The sequence below is a fragment of the Mesocricetus auratus genome, unplaced genomic scaffold (genome assembly GCF_017639785.1).
Source record: "Mesocricetus auratus isolate SY011 unplaced genomic scaffold, BCM_Maur_2.0 Super-Scaffold_4256, whole genome shotgun sequence".
NCBI classification, from domain to species: Eukaryota; Metazoa; Chordata; class Mammalia; order Rodentia; family Cricetidae; genus Mesocricetus; species Mesocricetus auratus.
This window is the reverse complement of record NW_024429182.1, coordinates 14,369,672-14,389,454: the sequence shown is the minus strand read 5'-3', so window position 1 is coordinate 14,389,454 and position 19,783 is coordinate 14,369,672. Positions and strand designations below refer to the sequence as shown.

General features: G+C 45.6%; 1 protein-coding gene across 1 annotated transcript in view; it reads left to right on the top strand.

Moving 5' to 3' along the window:
* The first annotated feature begins 12 nt into the window (after positions 1–12).
* Positions 13–19,783, top strand: part of Pdcd11 (programmed cell death 11) — a 44,111-nt gene continuing 24,340 nt past the window's right edge. Inside the window, 18 exon segments of the mRNA XM_040743359.1 lie at positions 13–91; positions 456–499; positions 1,648–1,766; positions 2,636–2,767; positions 3,330–3,497; positions 5,026–5,187; positions 6,217–6,340; positions 6,883–7,064; positions 10,066–10,173; positions 12,180–12,386; positions 13,266–13,390; positions 13,549–13,609; positions 14,199–14,345; positions 16,446–16,697; positions 17,176–17,316; positions 17,727–17,921; positions 18,583–18,753; positions 19,507–19,726. Coding sequence (XP_040599293.1) covers positions 1,665–1,766; positions 2,636–2,767; positions 3,330–3,497; positions 5,026–5,187; positions 6,217–6,340; positions 6,883–7,064; positions 10,066–10,173; positions 12,180–12,386; positions 13,266–13,390; positions 13,549–13,609; positions 14,199–14,345; positions 16,446–16,697; positions 17,176–17,316; positions 17,727–17,921; positions 18,583–18,753; positions 19,507–19,726 — 2,497 coding nt within the window. The 5' untranslated portion in view covers positions 13–91; positions 456–499; positions 1,648–1,664.

Here is a 19,783-nt window from a genome sequence, read left to right as displayed (position 1 = left end):
AGAACTGAGCCTGCCTACAGCTTTGGGAGAGCGGCGTGGGGCTCCCGGCCCAGAGCTCTGCGCGTGCGGTTGCTTCGAACCGGCTGGTGAGGTAGGCCGTCTCGGGAGCCGTGGGGCTGGTGACCCGGGAGCATCGGCGAGGAGGGAGGCGACCTCATGGCTTCCACCTTGGTTTCCTGGCCCGGGCCCCCGGCCTTCCTGCTGAGCACCCTGGAGTCGGCGTGGGGGTCTGCCCACCCAAGCCCCTCTTTGCGTTAGCCGTTCCTGTAAAGCAGGCTGTCCACTTGAGGTACCCTTAGTGCCTTCTCCACACGTGATCCCAGGCTCTTTGGCGCCTCAGCTTCTTCAGGTCTGACGTGGGAATTGAGAGTTGGATTCCCAGCACAGTAGACCTCGTGAGCTGTACTGTGTCTATGAAGCTTGCACTCAGTCACCAAATCCTTCATTTCTTTAAGGTCGTCACTTCAGGCTCACGCTGCTACTAAAGTTTCATTCCCAGGTATCCCAGAACCAACCAGCCTGTCTTATGTCTCATTTGTACCTACTCTTGGTTGTCATGGTTTCCCTGCCGTACATCATTTAAGCCCTTACACTCGGTTTTTAAACTTGCCTTCACTTCTTCCTTTTGTGTCCAGTAGACCGAAGAAAGATGTTCTTCGTTATTCTGTGGCTTTCCCCTAAGTCTCTCCAGTACCAAGTAAACACAAACTAGTTATTTTAAATTATCTTCCACCAGAGAGCCCAATTTGTTTTCTAAAATGCAACTTGTTATTATGGCTTATTTTCCCTGTGGTTTACTTGAACATTCAGTTCTTAAGAAGGGCCTCCGAACAACTATTTGATAGGCAAATGGCTGGTATATTTGAAAAATAGGCTTTAATTGCTTTGTTTTTTTTTCACATTTTCTACCTATCATATTCCTGTTTATTATTATTAGTTATTTTTGAGATGAGGTCTCACTATGTAGCCCTGGCTGGCCTGGAACTCATAGAGCTAGGCCTGCCTCTGCCTCCCAAGTGCCGGAGTTAAAGCCATGCACCAGACCTGGCTTCCTGCTTATTTAATATTTACCTCAAAAGCACCTTTCTTAGGAAGTGTGCCACTTTCACTGAGTCCTGTAGCTTTTTTGTCTATGCTTTATAATTTGGTTTGTATTTTGAATAACTTACATATTGTATTTATGCATGCATACACACACACCTGTCATAATTACAGTTATTAATACTAAATGAACATTGACTGCATTGAATCTGTTTCCTGGAAGACTGTGCATAGTGTATGGCTTGTGGTTTTGAGGCATATACTATTGGACAGACGTGGATTGACAAGAGCCTGGCATAGCAACTATGGTAGCATACTCTTTTTTTTGTTTTGTTTTTTTTGTTTTTTGAGACAGGGTTTCTCTGTGGCTTTGGAGGCTGTTCTGGAACTCGCTTGGTAGTCCAGGCTGGTCTCGAACTCACAGAGATCTGCCTGCCTCTGCCTCCCGAGTGCTGGGATTAAAGGTGTGCGCCACCAACGCCCGGCTATGGTAGCATACTCTTGAGTCTTGTTTGGTGTACTGCTAGAAGGTCCTGCTGCGTATTCATCTCATCCTTCGTGAAACCCGCCACCAGTGCTATGCAGCCTACCATTATTCTCTCTCAGCTCTAGGAGACCCAGACATGGCAAACCTGGAAGAAAGCTTCCCCCGAGGGGGTACAAGAAAAAGCCACAAATCCGAGAAGTCTTCCCAGCCGGCAGTAGAGCAAGACAACCTGTTTGATGTAAGTGGCATGCTGCTTGGCTGAGACCTGAAACTTTGTAGCATCTTTGGGGAGATTGAGCCTCCTTTGTTGCAGCTGTTTTCCATTTTGTTTCTCTTTGATGTCACTTTAAGAAATTGAACTGTTAGCCACCTTCTTTTGAAGCTTGACATTTGGTATTTGTGTTGAAATGCTTTTGTAACTTGTCCTTAGGGCGTCTGTGCCAGTTGATTAAGGATGGAAAGAAAGGTATTTGATAATGAATTTTGTGTTGCTTGTGGTGGTGCTGGGGATCAAACCTAGGACCTTGTGCATGTTAGGCAAGTCGTCTATTCCTGAGCTCCTTTGTCCCAGTTCTAATCATTGTGCATTTATTTAAAAGGAGTCCTAGTGAGTAGAGTTTTCATTAGAATTCAGTCTCATAGATGCTAGAGAGAAGGAAACTGCCATTTGGATTTGTGGCCTTAGTACGGTATTACAGAATCTCTCCATGTATGTTTTAGAGTAGAAGTCATGGTTCCATGCTGAGGAACTGAGGTTCAGGGATATGCTATTTTTTGTTGAAAGCACAAAGCTTGTTGTGGAAGAGCTATACAGTTTTACCTGAGCCTCTGGACTCCATTTCCATGTACTGTGACATATGGCTTCTCAAGCTGGAGAACCCCAGTGTCCACTCCCCTCACCAGAGGAAGAATGAAAGACAGAGACATTGGGAAGATGGAGGAGGCGTCTCAGACCCTGGGCAAGGGGACTTCAGCAGAAATTAAGACAACAGGAGAGTGGCCTGGGGCAGTAAAATAACAGCAAGTTAACGGGACCCCAGACATGTGGTGACGTTAAGATTGCTGCTCCTCATCCCTTTGCATCTTTATGGGTCTTTTCTCCTTTAGATTTCCACAGAAGAAGAACCCACTAAACGGAAGAAGAGCCAGAAGGGACCTGTAAAAGTCAAAAAACTGAAAACGGAAAAGAAAGAAGTCAGCAAATCTGTGAGAGAGAAGTTTGAAATCCTCAGTGTTGAGGTTCGTAGCACTCCCTGTTCTTTTTCACATGCTCCTTGTGTAAGTTTGTGCTCTTCTCTTTTCCCTCATTCTTTGCCTGTATACATACATGTACACAATCATATGTTTTCTGTATGTATCTGTAGAGACGTGCAGATCATGAGAAATGAGCTTTATTTCCTTTGATTCCTAACCAACGCCTTGTGTCTCTTTTTCTAATTGGGGCTTTTTGAGGAAAGGTCTTACGGATGTATGGGGATTTCAGGTCTATGCTGCTGTGTGTAGCCAGCCTATCATACTTAACCATGCTGCAGTCTAGGTGTTCTGAATGAGGGTTGCTAGGGCGTGGTACCGTGTGAAGGCTCCACTAGCAGCCTAGCATTGTAATCGTGTTTCTGATCAAGACCTTTCACGGTGTTCAGCCAGATAGCTGATATGCCTGGATGTATACACATGCAGGAGTTTTCCTTTCATTTACAAAATCCCTCTAGTATTGGTGTTGGGACAGAGAGCCGAAGTCCCCCTAGCTGCCATTGTTGTCTGCCTTGCTGTGTGTAGTTACTGTGTATGCTTTCCCTTCTAGTCCCTGTGTGAGGGGGTACGGATTTTGGGCTGTGTGAAAGAGGTGAATGAGCTGGAGCTGGTGATCAGTCTTCCCAACGGCCTCCAAGGGTTTGTGCAAGTGACCGAAATCTGTGACGCCTACACGCAGAAGCTGAACGAGCAGGTGGCACAAGAGGAGCCTCTGGAGGTAAGGTGAAACTTGCCCCTGGAGTTAGAATAAAAATGCTAAGAGAGGAAATGCAGGTGCCACCAAAACCATTGTTTTTTATCTTTCCTATTTATTTTGTGTGGGCGTCACATGCCACAGCACACATACGGAGGTCAGAGGACAATCTGTGAGACTCGGAGCTCTTTGGAGTTCCACCGTGTGGGTTTCTGGCCAACACAGGTCCTCGTGCATGTTCAGCAAGCGTCCTGCTGAACCATCTTGCCGGCCCAGAGGGTGTGTTTTTTAACTTAGTCTAGGGAACCTAGAACACCTCTATAAGGACCACTGGAGCTGTGATCTGAAGGATGAACGTTTTCCAGTTACAGAAAGTCAGCAAGTCAGGCAGTAGCAGAGAAGGCAAGTGTTGTAAACATAGGAAGGACAAGAGGGAGAGCAGTGTAGGATGAAGATGGGCAGCTGTGGAGAAGCCAGATTATACATGGCTTTCCAAACCATATTGAGGATTGGTTTTAGATGCTGCAATCAAAAGGAAATCTTTAGAATATTCTCAATGGAGTGAATGTCGTGTAGACAGCATAGCAGATAAGCTAAAATGGCATTAGCAATTGCCTGGATCAGTTAGGAGGCTACTTCTAGGCACTAAGATCAGCGGCAGCTTAGGGCCAGGATTTAGCAAGGATTGAGGTAGTAAACCCATTGCCTGATGATAGATTTGATATGGTAGTAAGACAGAGGTACTGGGGACCAGTTGTAAGTTTCCACTGGGTGTGGCTTGATGGGAGAGATGGTTATTCTTTGGCTTCTATGTTGAGTTTGAAGTACATTTGAGCTATCAGGACCGCTGATTGCTGAGTCCGGAAGTCTGGACTGGAAACAAATGTGTGGGACTGTGTAGGTGATGATGAAGCTATGAAAGGGAAGAGATTACCTGCAGGGATCAAAATAGAACGAGAAAAGCCTGAAAAACTGAGTCTAGAGTCAGTGCTGAGTTGAAGAGAGTTGGTATCAGAAAAAGCAGAACAGAAAGGAAAACTATTAAATATTCATGTAAGAGAACGAGAGGCCTAACTCAGTATTAAAGGATATACTTAAAGTGTGAGGCCTTAGATTCAGTCCCCAGTAAATGTCATGTAAGATAAATGGAGCTTACTACCTTAGCAGGCTAAGTAGATTGAGAAGGATAGGAAGAATTTTGTGGGAAATTGAAGAGGAGATGAAATAGAGGTAGTAAACCCAGACAACTCTTGATATATCAATGGTATCCACCTGTTGTGTGGAAGGATTGAAGGCTATTTGCCTAAACTGAAGATGGTGACTTAGCTGTAGTTCTTCCATGGGAATAAGCTTAACACTTCATTTGCCTTTTCGGTTCTTTGGGGGCTTGAGCTTGAGAAGTCCCTGAACATGGCTGGGCAATGGATTCTTAGTTCAGAGGAAATATACATACACACATACACACATACACACATACACACATACATACATACATACATACATACGCACGCACGTACGCACATCTCAGGTGTTGTTCATTACCATTATGCAGGACCTACCCCGCTTGCCTGACCTTTTCTCACCTGGAATGTTGGTGAGGTGTGTCGTGAGCAGCCTGGACATCACAGAGAGGGGCAAGAAGAGCGTCAAGCTTTCTGTGAACCCCAAACATGTCAACAAAGTACTGAGTGCTGAGGCCCTGAGGCCTGGCATGGTAGGTCTCTGGATGATACAGGGAAGAGGGGCATGTCATGCTCTGTCTCCTGTGGGTGTGGTTTAGGCTACCTTTTACTGACTAATGCCTGTTCAGGAGGTGGGTCTTTCTGGAACAGTGGTCTGTTAGGTACTTAGGGAACATTGATGACTTGAACTTAATTCTAGTACTGTGGAGGGAGGAAAAAAAGAAGCTTTGGTTGCACAGTCAAGTGCCTACAGGGAGCCTTCACAGGAGGCCTGGGGGTGGTGACAGAGCTCCTTGTGGTGCCTTACCCGCCAGTTCTTCACAGAGTAAGTCTGCCCAGATGCCCGCCTTGTGAGATGTTAAGGGCTAATCAGTGAGCACAAGGAAAGGGCAGACAGAGCAACCAGCTGTCTCAGTGCTCAACTCTGTGGAGATACATGTGGACCTAGTCCAGGCTAGATCCTCCACATCCAGCAGGTATAGTACAGGGAGCTGCATGCAAATGTTCTGGTGATCAAGGGTCAGATGTATCTTGAAGTGTTTGCTTAAAAGCAGCAGGGCTTAGGAAGGCCTGGAAAACTGAATAGGATTTAGTTTGGTTCAGAGAGATAAAAGTAAGCCATGCTGCAGCAAGCTGACAAGTGTCAGGGCCCACTCCGTGACAGTGCTCTTTTCAGCACTTGGTCTTGTGCAAATGTGGGAGGCAGTAGACAGTCTCCCCTTCTCCAGTGACTTTGCAGAGATCAGCAAAAGTCAGCTGCTATACTGAATTTGGCAAGGTACTCTTTCTCTAGAGTTTAGAAAAAAGTGAATGGAAAAGGATGGTTCTGGATTCTCTTGGTACTCCTTGCTCTGGGTGTGACTCTGTAGAGCCATGGAGCCAATGGTTCTTTGTATGATATAAAAGACTTTTCTATCTTTTAAACACTATGCATGTGTCATTTCTTCTCAGGGTTTAGTGTCGTGATGAATGAGGTATCATTTGTAATGTTCATGTTTGTATGATAGTGGAATTTGTGGGTGTCCTGTTTACCTTTAGCCTGAATGCTTCCCTTCCTCCAGCTGCTGACAGGCACAGTGTCAAGCCTGGAGGACCATGGCTATCTAGTAGACATTGGTGTTAGTGGAACCAGGGCTTTTCTGTCACTGCAGAAAGCCCAAGAATACATCCGACAGAAGAACAAAGGTGAGGCCAAGCGAGGATAGGGGCTGGTACATGGGGTGAGCTCAAGTGTATGGGACAGTATGCAAATGTTTGTGTTTCATTGCCACTTTGATTAGTAGCAGGACAGAACGGTCACCCTGCAGGCTGGTTGGCTTTGGGGAAATCAGTAACTAATGCCTGCTGATAGGAAAGATATGTGTGGAGAGGGTCAGAGAGTAACAAGTCCCCAGTCTGATGGACGGCATCAATACCTTCACCTCAGAGATTCTACTGAACTTGGCTCCCAGAACCTGTGACTGGCTTATTTGGTTCACATTTTTGTGAGATTAATGCTAGAGCATAGGTTAAAATCCTACCCTTCTCATAGCTGATTAGCGTCAGATGCTCACTGGGTGCATGGACCATGCATGGTATTTTCCAGGTTACCTTGGGCCTATAATTAAGGGCCCTTTGTTGTGAAAAATTATTTTAAGCCCCTGTCCCCCAAAAGAGCAAAACAGTAAAATAACAGCCATTCTCATAAAGGTGTGTTTTCCTTTTGGGGGCTGGGGCTGGGCTTACAGGTGCTAATCTCAAAACTGGCCAGTACCTGACCTGCCTGGTTGAAGAGGTGAAAAGCAACGGAGCAGTCGTGGGTCTCTCTATAGAGCACTCAGGGATTTCTTCCGCGTTTGCAACTGAGGAGCAAAGCTGGAACCTGAATAACTTGCTGCCAGGGCTGCTGGTCAAAGCCCAGGTGCAGAAGGTGAGCTGTTACTAATGTTTTCAAAAATGTAATAAAAGATTTATTTGTCAGGTGGTGGTGGTGCACGCCTTTAATCCCAGCACTCAAGACACAGAAGCAGGTGGAAATCTGTGAGTTCAAGGCTAGCCTGGTCTACAGAGAGAGTTCCAGAATAGCTAGGGCTACACAGAAAACCAGAGAACCCTGCCTCAAACCAGCTCCCCAAAAGATTTATTGTAATGCTGTGTGTGGGGTGTGGGGATGTGGGCTGTGTGGGTGTGGGTGTGTGGTGTTTGTGGAGACCAGAGCCACTGGATCTGTCTGGAGCTCCAGTTACAGGTGGTCGTGAGCTGCCTGGTGTGGGTTCTGGAAGCAAACTCTGGTCCTCGGTGGAGCAGTGCATGCACACTCTTGACCACTGAGCTGTCTCCCAAGACCTTGGACAATGTCATTTTAATGAAGTATTAATATGCGTGCTAATAGAGCTGCTGTCACATCAGGTACTAAGTAGATCTTTCTGGTCATTGAGTACTTGAAATGTGGCCAGCGCCATATGTCCATATTGGACAAACTATTGTTTTTTTTTAAATTTTGTTTATTTATTATGTATACAATCTTCTGCTTGCATGCCAGCAGAGGGTACCAGATCTCATTCAAGGTGGTTGTGAGCCATCATGTGGTTGCTGGGAATCAAACTCAGGACCTCTGGAAGAACAGTCAGTGCTCTTAACCTCTGAGTCATCTCTCAGCCCCTATTGTTTGTTTTTTAAGACTGTGTAGTTCTGCAACTAGCTATGCAGACACCAGGCTGACCTCACACTCAGATCTGCCTATCTCTCCCTTCCAAGTGCTGGGTAAAAAGGAGTGTGCCACTATGCCCAGGCTGGACAAGCTGTTTGTTATTCAATCAAATCTCATCTGATTCTTTGTAAAACTAAACATTTTCTTTTAATATTACATGCTTGGGGCTAGAGAGATGGCTCAGTAGTTAAGAATAAGAACACTTCCCTGGGTTCAGTTTCTAGCACCCACATATGCCACTTGTAACAACTGTCTGTTACTTCAGTTCCAGGAGATCTGACTCCACAGGCACCAGGCTTACACACGATCGTACACTGCAGTCACACCACTTATACACATAGGCTAAATCTAAAATAAAAATTCTTTTTAAAATCATGTTGAGAGAGTGTGTGTGTAAACACACATCGTACTGCAAATGTGGAAGTTGGAGGCCAGCTTGTGGGATTCAGTTCTCCATTAACCGAGTAGTTTCCAAGGATCAAATCAAGGTTGTCAGGCGTGGTAGGTAGCAAGTGTCTTTACTCACTAAGTCAGCTTACAGGCTCCATGTAATTTTTTTTTTTATAAATGACTGTTAGAAAAGTTAAGGTTACTAATATGGCTTGTGTCATCTTATATATGAACACAAGTATGTTGTTATTTGTTTATGGGTTTGTATTTTTAAGGTAGGTTCTCACTGTATAGATCAAGCTGGCCTCAATGTCTTGATCCTCTTGCCTTAGATTCTCTAGGATTGGCTTATAGTCATGGGGTCTCTCTCTTTTTTTTTTTTTCCCTTTTGGGTTTTTGAGACAGAGTTTCTCTGTGTAATAGTCATGGCTGTTCTGGAACTCATTCTGTAGACCAGGCTGACCTTGAACTCACTGAAATCCGTGCCTCTGTCTCCCGAGTACTGGGATTAAAGGCGTACGTCACCATTGCCCAATTCTTTTTTTGGTGTTTGGAGACAGGGTCTCATTATGTAGCCTTAAACTCTCTGTATAGAACACACTGGCCTTGAGCTCTGAGTTCTATCTGCCTCAGCCTATATACAGAGTGCAGAGTTTAAAGGTATATGTCAGCTGGGTGGTGGCTGCGGTACATGCCTTTAATCCCAGCACTTGGGAGACAGAGGCAGGCAGAGGCCAGCGTGGTCTACAAAGTGAGTTCCAAGACAGCCAGGGCTGTTATACAGAGAAACCCTGTCTTGAAAAAAAAACAAAACAACAAAAAAGTATGTGCCATCATGCTTGACCCTAGCCATGGCATTTCTTTGTTTTTTTGTTTGTTTTGTTTTTTTCTTTTGGTTTTTTGGGCTGTCCTGGAACTCATTTCTGTAGATCAGGCTAGCCTAGAGCTGAGATCTTTTTACCTCTGCCTCCTAAGTGCTGGGATTAAAGGCGTGTGCTACCATGCCCTGCCATAGCCATGGTATTTGATGGACACTACTCATCTAACGTCAGAAGGAGCCAGGTGTGGTGATGCATGTATCTCTATAATCACAGCTCTTCAGAGACAGACAGGTGGAGTTTGGGTTACGTAGTGAATCCTGCCTCAAAAAACAGTTGATTAAGCTTGTCAGATGGCTAAGTGGACAGAAGCACTTGTCACCTAGTCTGGTGGCCAGAGTTCCATCCCTGGGAACCAATTCCTGCGAACCAATTCCTGCAGGCTGTCCTCTGGCTTCCACGTGGATGCTGTGCCTGTGCTATGTGTGCTCATTCACACACGGAATAAGTAAAATACAGTAAAAATGTTTAAGTTGATTTTAAAAAGTCACGTGATATTAAGCTCATCGTGAAGAACTGTGCCGCCTCTGCTAATGGAAGTAACTCCTGGTGTCTTCTGACTCGTCACTGTGAAGCACTTTTCTCTCTCATGTGGGTGTTGGCGACAGAACTGTGGCCCTGTGCGTGCATTTTTTATCTTTCTGAGAAGCAGCTTCCTGGTGGATGTGAAGTGACATGGTGGTTTTGATTGGCATTTCCCCAACAATTAAGTGATTCTCTCCCATCCTCATGATGGTGATGTCCTCACTGGCTGTCTGTGTAGCTTCTTTGGAGAAATGTCTATTCAAAGATGTTTTACTTTTTAAAATTAAATGATTGATATTGATAAGGGCTAGCCATGGGAAGAGAAATGCAGAGTCGTGAGTATTGTGGAATGTAGTGTTTGTCTTAAAGTATCTCTCACATTCCACTCCATAGAATTCTTTTTCATAACTTAGTATTTTTACTTCTAGGTTACCGAGTTTGGACTCCAGCTAAACTTCCTTACTTTCTTCACGGGCCTGGTTGACTTCATGCATCTGGAGCCCAAGAAAATTGGAGCATATTCTTCAAAGGAAACAGTAAGAAATGTCCCAGCTAGCTTTCCTTGATTCTTGATTCCTACGTGTGTCTTAGCTGTCCTATCTAGCTTCCATGTGCATTTCATGCAGTGAAATACGGGAAATCGGAAGTGACACAAGAAATGACCAGTGGCTAGACTGAGATTAGAGAAGGAACAGCTACAGAGGGTGGGTATCTTCTGTCTTGTACTTTAAAGGAAGAATAGTTAGTATAGAACATAGTTTGTTCAAGTGGGAAAATGTGGCTTGAATAGTTTAGAGGCCAGGTTCCATGGCTCATGACTGTACTGCAGCACTCAGGAGACAAAGGCAGGCTGATCACACCCCACGTCTAGAACACACACCCCACACTCTACCCTCTCCATCCCTACTGTGAGAAGAAAGGGCTGTGTATGTAACTTGTATTCGAGCACCTACTCAACATTGATGAGGCCCTGGTTTTGGTTTTCCAGCGCTCACCACCTCCACAGACCCTATTTTTTTTTAAGTGACGTTTTTAAGTGTGTGGGTTGTTGTGCATATGTCTACAAGCACCTTCAGAGACCAGAGGCATTAGGTCCTCTGAAGCTGGAGTTACAGGTGCTTATGAGCTAGGAACTGAACCTGGGTCCTTTGCAAATGCTGTACATGCTCTAGTAGATGAGACAGCTCTCCAGCCCTCCCCTACCCCGTCCCGGTTTCCCTGTGAGTAGTGCAGACTTTTTATAATTATGTTTGGTTTGTTTGTGTAGGAGGGGAAACGATGCCACAGCATCTGTGAGGAGGGCAGAGGACAGCTTGGGGGAATTCAGTTTTCTCTTTCTACCATACAGGACCCAGGGGTCAAATTCAGCCTTGGGAGCAGATGCCTTTACCCACTGACATCCACTGAACTTTGTTGCCAGCTCTGTTTGTTGGACAGAGTCTCTTGTAGCCCAGGCTAGTCTCTGACTTGTTGTGTAGTTGAGATGTCCTTGGACTTCTGAGCCTCCTGTTTGTACATTCATAGTGTTGACATTACAGGTGTGTGCTAGCGCACCATCTTAGATCTGCCTTCTGGGATATACCAAAATTAAAAGTATACTTGATTAAAACACTGATTTATAAGTGGTGGGTTTTCTACAGTTACCTACATGTTGAAAAATTTTCTATAATGAGCCAGGCCGTGGTGGCTTATGCTTTTAATCTCAGCACTTGGGAGACAGAAACAGGCAGAGCTCTGAGTTCAAGGCCAGCCTGGTCTACAGCACGAGTTCCAGGACAGCCAGAGCTACACAGAGAAACCCTGCCTCAAAAAACATAGATAGATAGATAGATAGATAGATAGATAGATAGATAGATAGATGGATGGATGGATAGATAGGTGAAATAAAAAAATTTCTACAATGAACTTGGAGATTTTAGAATGTGTTATTTAAAATTTTTTAATTCTCAAATGATTCAGTTTCATTTTTAAGATAGTAGTACATTCTTATGTATCTTATAGAGAAAAATGTTGTCAGAGAAATTAGACATTCCTCATGTGTTTGGCCAATACTGTTGATGTCATAGTGAACTTTCTAGTTTTGTTTTACAGTAGTTATGTTTGTGTGAAGAATGGACACAGTCTGTATGGTTTTTTGTTTTTGTTTTTCCCCAAGACAGGGTTTCTCTGTGTAACTGTCCTGGCTGTCCTGGCACTCACTCTGTAGACCAGGCTAGCCTCAGACACAGAGTTCCACCCGTCTGTGCTGGGATTAAAGACGTGCGTTGTAACCACCTGGACAGTCTGCACATTTTAACCTTGTTGGTCAGGAGTTTATTTGGGGCATTTCAGACAGATCTTCACTGTGGTGGCACTGGTGTGATGAATTTGGTATTGAGTCAGACTTGCAATGCCCCTGGGAAACTCCATTTGACTTCTCCACACATTGATCCCAGGGCTGGCATCTGTACTCCTGAAGATTTTAGTACTTCCCTGGTTAGCACATGGTCTGCTGTCAGCTGTGTTATGTGGCGCCTCCTGCTCATTTTGCTCTTTTGTCCAGGTAAAAGCCTGTATCCTCTGCATCCATCCTCGGACCCAAGTTGTGCGACTGAGCCTGCGTCCTGTCTTTCTGCAGCCTGGGCGCCCACTCACCCGGATCTCTTACCAACAGCTGGGAGCTGTGCTGGATAAAGTTCCTGTTCAGGGTTTTTTCAAGAAGGCTGGGGCCACCTTCAGGCTAAATGATGGGGCCCTGGCTTACGCTCGGGTGAGGTTTCTTTGTTTGGTCGAAGTCTCATCCCTGGAGGGACTTTAGGAAAGATGGGTCCTTTTCTGCTTCCTCCATCCCTTGATATTGATGTAAAAGTGTAAAAGGCTGTCCCTAAGGTCAGAGCAATGACAGTCTTGTTTTAGAGTGCCAGCAGCACTTGCTGTGTGTGATACCTGGCGAGTGGAAAGAACAGGAATGAGATAAGATCCAGACCAGGGCTCAATGAAGCCTTTTGTTAAAATTTTTATAATTTCTAATTATGTGTATGTGTGTAGTTTTATGCCTGTGGGTACAGAGCCCATGGAGGCCAGAACAGGGTGTCAGTTCCTCTGGAGCTAGAGTTACAGGAGGCTGTGAGCCCCCCATCATGGGTCCCAGAGTTAGGCTTAGAGGCTGTATAATCTGCATCCCAGCAACTCAGCTGTGTGGTGTGAAAGATGAAAGCAGCCACAGACAGCATGCAACCAACTGCGCAGGCTCAGCTGCAGTAAGACTCTTCATTTATAAAAGTAGGCATACGACTGTAGTGCATTAACGTATGATCTGGGCTGTCCTGCATGAGATTTTGTAATAACAGTACAGGGATGAGGGGTTGTTTTAACAAAGTAAGTACTATTTTAAAAAATGTTTTTAAATTTTGGGTATTTTGCTCACATGTATGTCTATGGAACTAATGAGACTGGAGTTACATGTGGTTGTAAGCCACCATGTGGGTGCTGGGAATTGAACCTGGGTTTTCTGAAAGAAGCTTTTAACCATCTCACAAAGTACTCTTTTTACAGTGGATGATAAATGTGTTGTCATCTCAGTGTGCTTTGAACTCTGACTGCCTCGAGTTGTGTTTCTGACTTATCTTCACTTACTTGGTATCTGTAGCTCAGCCATCTCTCTGATTCTAAGAAAGCATTCAATCCTGAGGCCTTCAAACCAGGGAGCACTCACAGGTGTAGGATTATTGACTACAGCCAGATGGATGAGCTGGCCTTGCTGTCTCTGCGGAAGTAAGTGCCGTTAGTGCCCGGGAGTGTGCCTGTGTATATGCATGCTCACTTCCTCTTGGTCTTACTGGATGAGGGTCGTGTTGGCAGCATTGTGGAGGTCCTGAGTTTTAGGCAACTCCTTCCTTAGACTGTAATCATATGATTTTCTTTTGTTCTAGATCGATTATTACAGCTCAGTTTCTTAGCTATCATGACATCAAAACAGGGACAGTGGTGAAGGTAAGAACTCAAGCATATATGTAGATGCTTCTCCACCATCAGGCATCCTTAGTTCGCATGCTAACTGTCAGCTCATTAGTCCTCTTAATACATTGAAGTCATGTTCCTACTATCTAAAAACTGACATTTCTGTAACTTCCCTTGGATGGCTATAATTAATTTCAGAGTAAAGTCTTCTTACTAGCCCCACCCAGCTACACAGAGACAATGGGTCACGTGTGTTGGAGTTGGGATTTGGTGGCAGCTATTAGAGCAGATAGTTAGTTGTGTGCTATTAGTGAGAAACTGACTCCAGTTCCCACTCCTGCAGCATGGAACACTAATGGAGTACTTCCTTTTAGCTGGAGTTCATGCCTTAAGAGACGCAGTCCGCTCTTGGGAGGGAGTGTTCCTACAGGAACATAGGAATTATACGCTCAGCCAGAAAGCTTGAAAGACTTTGCCCATAGGCCTGGCTAAGTCTTGGTTTCGGGGGATAGGATTGGCTTACCTACATGAGATTTGGAGTGTGGGCACTGAAACAGACATGACAATTCTAGTAAGAGAAAATACAGCTCTTGGGATATCATGTCTTTTCTTGGATCCATAGGGCACAGTGCTGGCCATAAAGCCATTTGGGATACTGGTGAAAGTGGGTGAGCAAATGAGAGGCCTGGTACCTTCCATGCACCTGGCTGACATCATGATGAAGAATCCAGAGAAGAAGTACCACCTAGGGGATGAGGTCAAGTGCCGGGTGAGCTCCCTGGAGGGGTCCATGTTTGGTTGTGCTTAGATGGGAAGAGAGTGGTTCTAATCGGAAGTTTCTGCCTTTTTCTGTGAAATGAGTGTGTAATGTTGGTAGGGTATCCTTTACTGAACATTGGGAAAAGAAAAGGGAGTCCCTGGTTTGTGTAGTATAAGTTCAAATATCCATATAGGAAGAGAGAGCAAGCTAGTTATGTGGTCTTTTGTCACTTGGTTGTATGCAGGCTGTATGCTGTGGCCAGAGCTCAGAGAGAGGAGAGGTGGGATTCAGCAACCGAATCATATTCTCCATAGCCACTGCCATACACTATATATGCTGTGTCTTAAAGTCACCATCAAGTAACTGTATTGTCCTTATTTTCCAAGTGTGCCAATTAAAGGGTAGCAAAGCCAAGAATCTGTTCAAAGTCTCACAACTAATAAACAGTGGAACCAGTTTTCAGAGTTAGCTCAGTGTGATAATAATGCCTTCTGGACTTTTGACCACAATGGAACTTGAACCAGAAAAGAGGGGCAAAGTTGGAAAGGTTGTGGAAGAGCAAGGGATATGTTCAGACTCAGAAATAGGTTTGTGATACATTATGTATGAAATGTCATAGAAAAACCCATTATCATGTATACTTAACATACCCTAGTCAAAACCTTATTTATGAAAATAGCCTAGACCTGGGGAGGTAACTTAGTGGGTATGGATGCTATCGGCAACCTGACAGCCTGGATTGGATTCCCACCCTCTGACCTCTGTACACATGAAGCATGGCATGTGCATACCTTCCACCCGCACCCACAACACACATGGACCATGGCATGTGCATACCTCCCACTCCCTCACATATAAACACACATGGACCATGGCATGTGCATACCTCCCACTTTCCCACATACAAACACACATGCACCATGGCATGTGCATACCTCCTACTCCCCCACGTACAAACACACATGTAGCATGGCATGTGCGTAGCTCCCACTCCCCCACATACAAATACACTTGCAGCATGGCATGTGCGTACCTCCCACTTCCCCACATACAAACACACATTCAGCAGGGCACGTGCATACCTCCCACTCCCCTTTACAACACACATGGGGCATGGTGTTTCCCCCCTCTAGTCTCCTACATACAAACACACATGCACCATGGCAGTATGTGCCCTCCAACACCATAAATAAGCAATAAGCCTAGACTACATCACAAAAACATTAGAGGTTTCCAGCAAATACCTAAATCCTCAGAAAGCTTGTTATAAAGAGTTAGTGTGATACTATACAAGAACCCAGCATAGGGCCTGTTGTGTTTGGGCAGTGGGAGTTCCTGGTTCTGTTTTGTCCTGGTACTGATAGTAGAGCCCAGTGCCTCCTGTGTGGTAGGCATTCTGTTCTACTTAAACATGCTACTGCCAAGGTGTCTTCTGTTTACTATATTTCATTATTATTGATACATAAAAGGCAGTAATTGCACATTGGTACAATTTTTATGTCGTGAGGTTGAGGAAGTAAAAATGGGTTTCTCGATGGGCATGGTGATGCATGCCTTTAATCCAGCACAGTACTTGGGAGGCAGAAGAAGGTGGATCTCTGAGTTTGAAGCCAGTCTGATTTACAGAGTGAGTTCCAGGACAGCCAGGGCTGTTTCCACAGAAAAAGGAGGGAGAGAGGGAGAAAGAGAGAGAGAGAGATTGGGGGGCGTTTCCTCTGCTTTCAAGGTAATTGGATTGCTCAGTCTTAGATTATAACTAATAAATAATAAACACCACTAACAAGGTGGTCATAAGGTGTGCTGTTGTAAGTTTCTGAAACACCAGGCTAGTGCTGCTGTAGTACGATCACACTGTGTGTCTGGGAAAGGGTTAACATAGCAGCTTGTAAGGTAGAGGAAGCACATTTGAAATAGAGATTTCTATGCTTTAGGTGGCCATCCTGCAGGAATCAAAACAATCTATAGCTGAGACTATCAGAGGTGAAAGGCCATTGGTTCTTGGAGAATGATAATGAGCTGTGTGTGACCTTTTGAGTTCATGAGTTAGCAGACCAGTCAGTGACTATCTTGATAACAAGGACTTGTTAATAGCCTCTGTCTATTCCCTAGGTTTTGCTCTGTGACCCTGAAGCCAAGAGGCTGATAATGACCCTGAAGAAAACCCTTGTCTCATCCAAACTCCCTGCCATTATGTGCTACGAGGATGCCAAGCCTGGCCTGCAGACACATGGAGTCATCATAAGGGTCAAGAGCTATGGCTGCATTGTAAAGTTCTACAACAATGTGCAGGGGCTGGTGCCCAAGCATGAGCTCAGTGACCAGCACATTCCTGACCCTGAGAAGGTCTTTTACACTGGCCAGGTAACCCTTAGTGACTCCGTGAACACTGGTTTAGTGGAGCAGTGGCAGATGGCTGCCTTCTAATAAAGAGGAAGAGAGAACAGGTAAAGTGGGGCCGAGCCACTTACAAACAGCCCAGAGCACGCACTGGAATCCAAAGGACCAGGCCCAGGCCCCCTACCTGGAAGAAATGCCTGATAACCTGTAATGAGCCACAGATCTTCACATCAGACTGTCACCATAGGGAGTAGTGCTGGAAAGAGAGTGGGTTTGAGTTTCTCTTACAGAACCTCTTAAAACTTGAGGCTTATAACTTGAAGTTATTTATGGCTTTTTTTAGAAGGTTGGCTTATGGGGCTTTTGATGTAGTCTCTGTCGTCTTTTCCCTGCCTTTGGATCTGACCCAAGGTCCCTGCAGTGCACATGAAGGGTACTTTGCTCTAGGCTCTGAAGGCCTACTACGGCAGGAGATGGCCAGACACATGCGATTTCTCACCAGGTGGTAAAGGTGGCGGTGCTGAACTCTGAGCCTTCCAAGGAGAGGCTACTCTTGTCCTTCAAACTGTTGAGTGATTCAGAGCCAAAGAATGATAGTGTCGAAAACAGTCAGAAGAAAGGAAGAGCCGTTAACATTGGGCAGGTACCTGGCCAAGTCATTGTGTCTTACCGTGCTATCTGTCCTAGAGAAGTACTAGAGCCTGTGGAGGGAAAGAGAGATGACTCTGAGATTTGGGGGCCTCTTTCCTGCCTGACGTAGCAAGTGGAAGCTGGCCGGCGTGAAAGAAAAGTGTTACACGTCATGGCTTTGCCAGTCTCCTCTCTGATTGCTAAGACCGGCCTGCCGTTTCCTCCTCCCTGCAGGAATCAGCAGAGCAACTGGCAAGGGCACCCAGAGGACTCCTGGTGTGGTTGTGGGTGTGGGTGGAGGTGTGGGTCTAGAGGAGAGTGCCTTTGCTCTTAGCCCTTTGGTGACCTCTGACTTTGGGTTTCGGGATCTCTGAGCTCTTTGCCCAGGACCGACATTGGTTTTTACCTTCTGATTCTGAACAGTTGGTGGATGTGAAGGTTTTGGAGAAGACCAAAGATGGGCTGGAGGTGGCCATCCTTCCCCACAACATCCCCGCTTTCCTCCCCATACCTCATTTGTCGGATCATGTTGCCAATGGCCCGCTGTTGCATCACTGGCTTCAGGCAGGTGACACCCTTCACCGAGTTCTGTGCCTGAGCCAGGGTGAGAAACATATTGTATCCTTGACTAGTATCTGGGGCAGTGGAAGGCCGTTGGCACCTGGATGGGAAATTCTAGACCAGGACTAGGAAGGGGGGGAAATCAACTGTTTGAGCTTAAAAATGCTTCTGTTAGGACAAATTGATGACCCGACCAGTGTCTGGAAAGCAGGAACAGGCCCAGGAAGTGTTGCCAGGGGCTGGGTATGGTTGAGGCAGTCACCCAGAAAGGTTCTCCCTGTTGGTGTTTAGGGCTCAGAATGGCTTCCTTAATTGCTGCTTGTGGGTAGTTTACAGGCAGCACTCCCTTGTATTACTAAACATAAGATAGAATCCTTAGGGCAACAGGGTAGAATGGGGTTCATTGGTGGCAGGACAGGGTTAATGGGGGACTACATTGGCTATCCTGGCTGTGGGTCTGTGCTGTGCCCTGTTGGCAGACCTCCAGGAATCTGGAGACTTAGCAGGAAGGACGAAAGCTGAATGTCTGTCATCATGGAACTGTCACCTCAGCGGTCAGGTAGTGCCTGACAGCTTGGCCTCTTCCGAGCTTCAGTGTCCTGCCCCTATTGTGGGTCTCTGCCTGGAGAGATCCACGGTAATAGTGAAGTTAATGGACTAGGAGGAGGGGTGGGCTTTATTTGTCTTCCTGGAACATTCCTTAATGAAGTTCCACTAGCTTCTTTGCAGGAAGCCAGCTTTGGTCTCCACAGTAGAAGGTGGCCAGGACCCCAAGAGCCTCTCGGAAATTCAGCCTGGAATGCTGCTCATCGGCTTTGTGAAGAGCATCAAGGACTACGGTGTGTTTGTCCAGTTCCCTTCAGGGCTCAATGGACTGGCGCCCAAAAGCGTAAGTTCAGCTCTATGCACAGGGCCTTTGGAACGAGAGCTCAGGCAAATAGACCGCTGAGCTGAGAGCAGCAGGGGACTTCAGTATGTTAAGGGGGCCCAGGGACCCACTTTGGTGGGAATGGCATGAAGCCACTGGGAAAGGGGAGCATGTAGCTGATGTGCTGATCTTCCTGCCTGCTCTGTCCTCTAGAGAACGGGGCCTCTGTCTTTTTTATTCAGCAGTATTGGGTGACAGTGGCCTTGGTAGGCGACTCTTTTCGTTGTTAAGAGGACTGAACTTGTGTTTATAGCATGTTCAGACTAAATTTTCCTGAATAGTCAGTGTAGTTTTAAGAACCTCCTGTGGTTTTCAATGTGCGAAGGCACCAAAATATCCTTGGAATTACCTTCTCTGTGCCATTGAACTCAAGCTTTGCAGTTGAGAAAAGTTTGGAACACTTTCTTAAGTGGACTTTCCATGCCTACTAGTCCTGCCTATCCCTTCTCTACCTAGCTATTGGCCATTCAGCTTTTATTAGATTAATCAGGTGCCTTGGGCAGGCAAAGTGAAACAGCAGCACATCTTTACATAGTTAAACAAAGGCAGCATAAACAAAAACAACACACCTTTACATAGTTAAACAATTATTATGCAACACAAACAAATGCAACACATCTTAGTTAAACAAATATTCTATTCCACAGTATTGTCCTTAGTGAACAGTCTTAATGGACAGCTACCTTCCTTTCCCCATTTTTATTCACTGTTCAGATCATGAGTGACAAGTTTGTAACCACTCCAAGTGACCACTTTGTGGTGGGTCAGACGGTCGTTGCTAAGGTGACCAATGTGGACGAGGAGAAGCAAAGGATGCTATTGTCTCTGCGAATATCAGACTGCAGTCTGGGGGATTCTGCCAGCACCAGCTTCATCCTCCTGTGCCAGTGCCTGGAAGAGCTGCAGGGCGTTCGCAGCCTCATGAGCAACCAAGGTGGGGCATATTAAGTGAAGGCAGGAAGCAGAGGATAAGTTCCAAACAGGAGTGTGT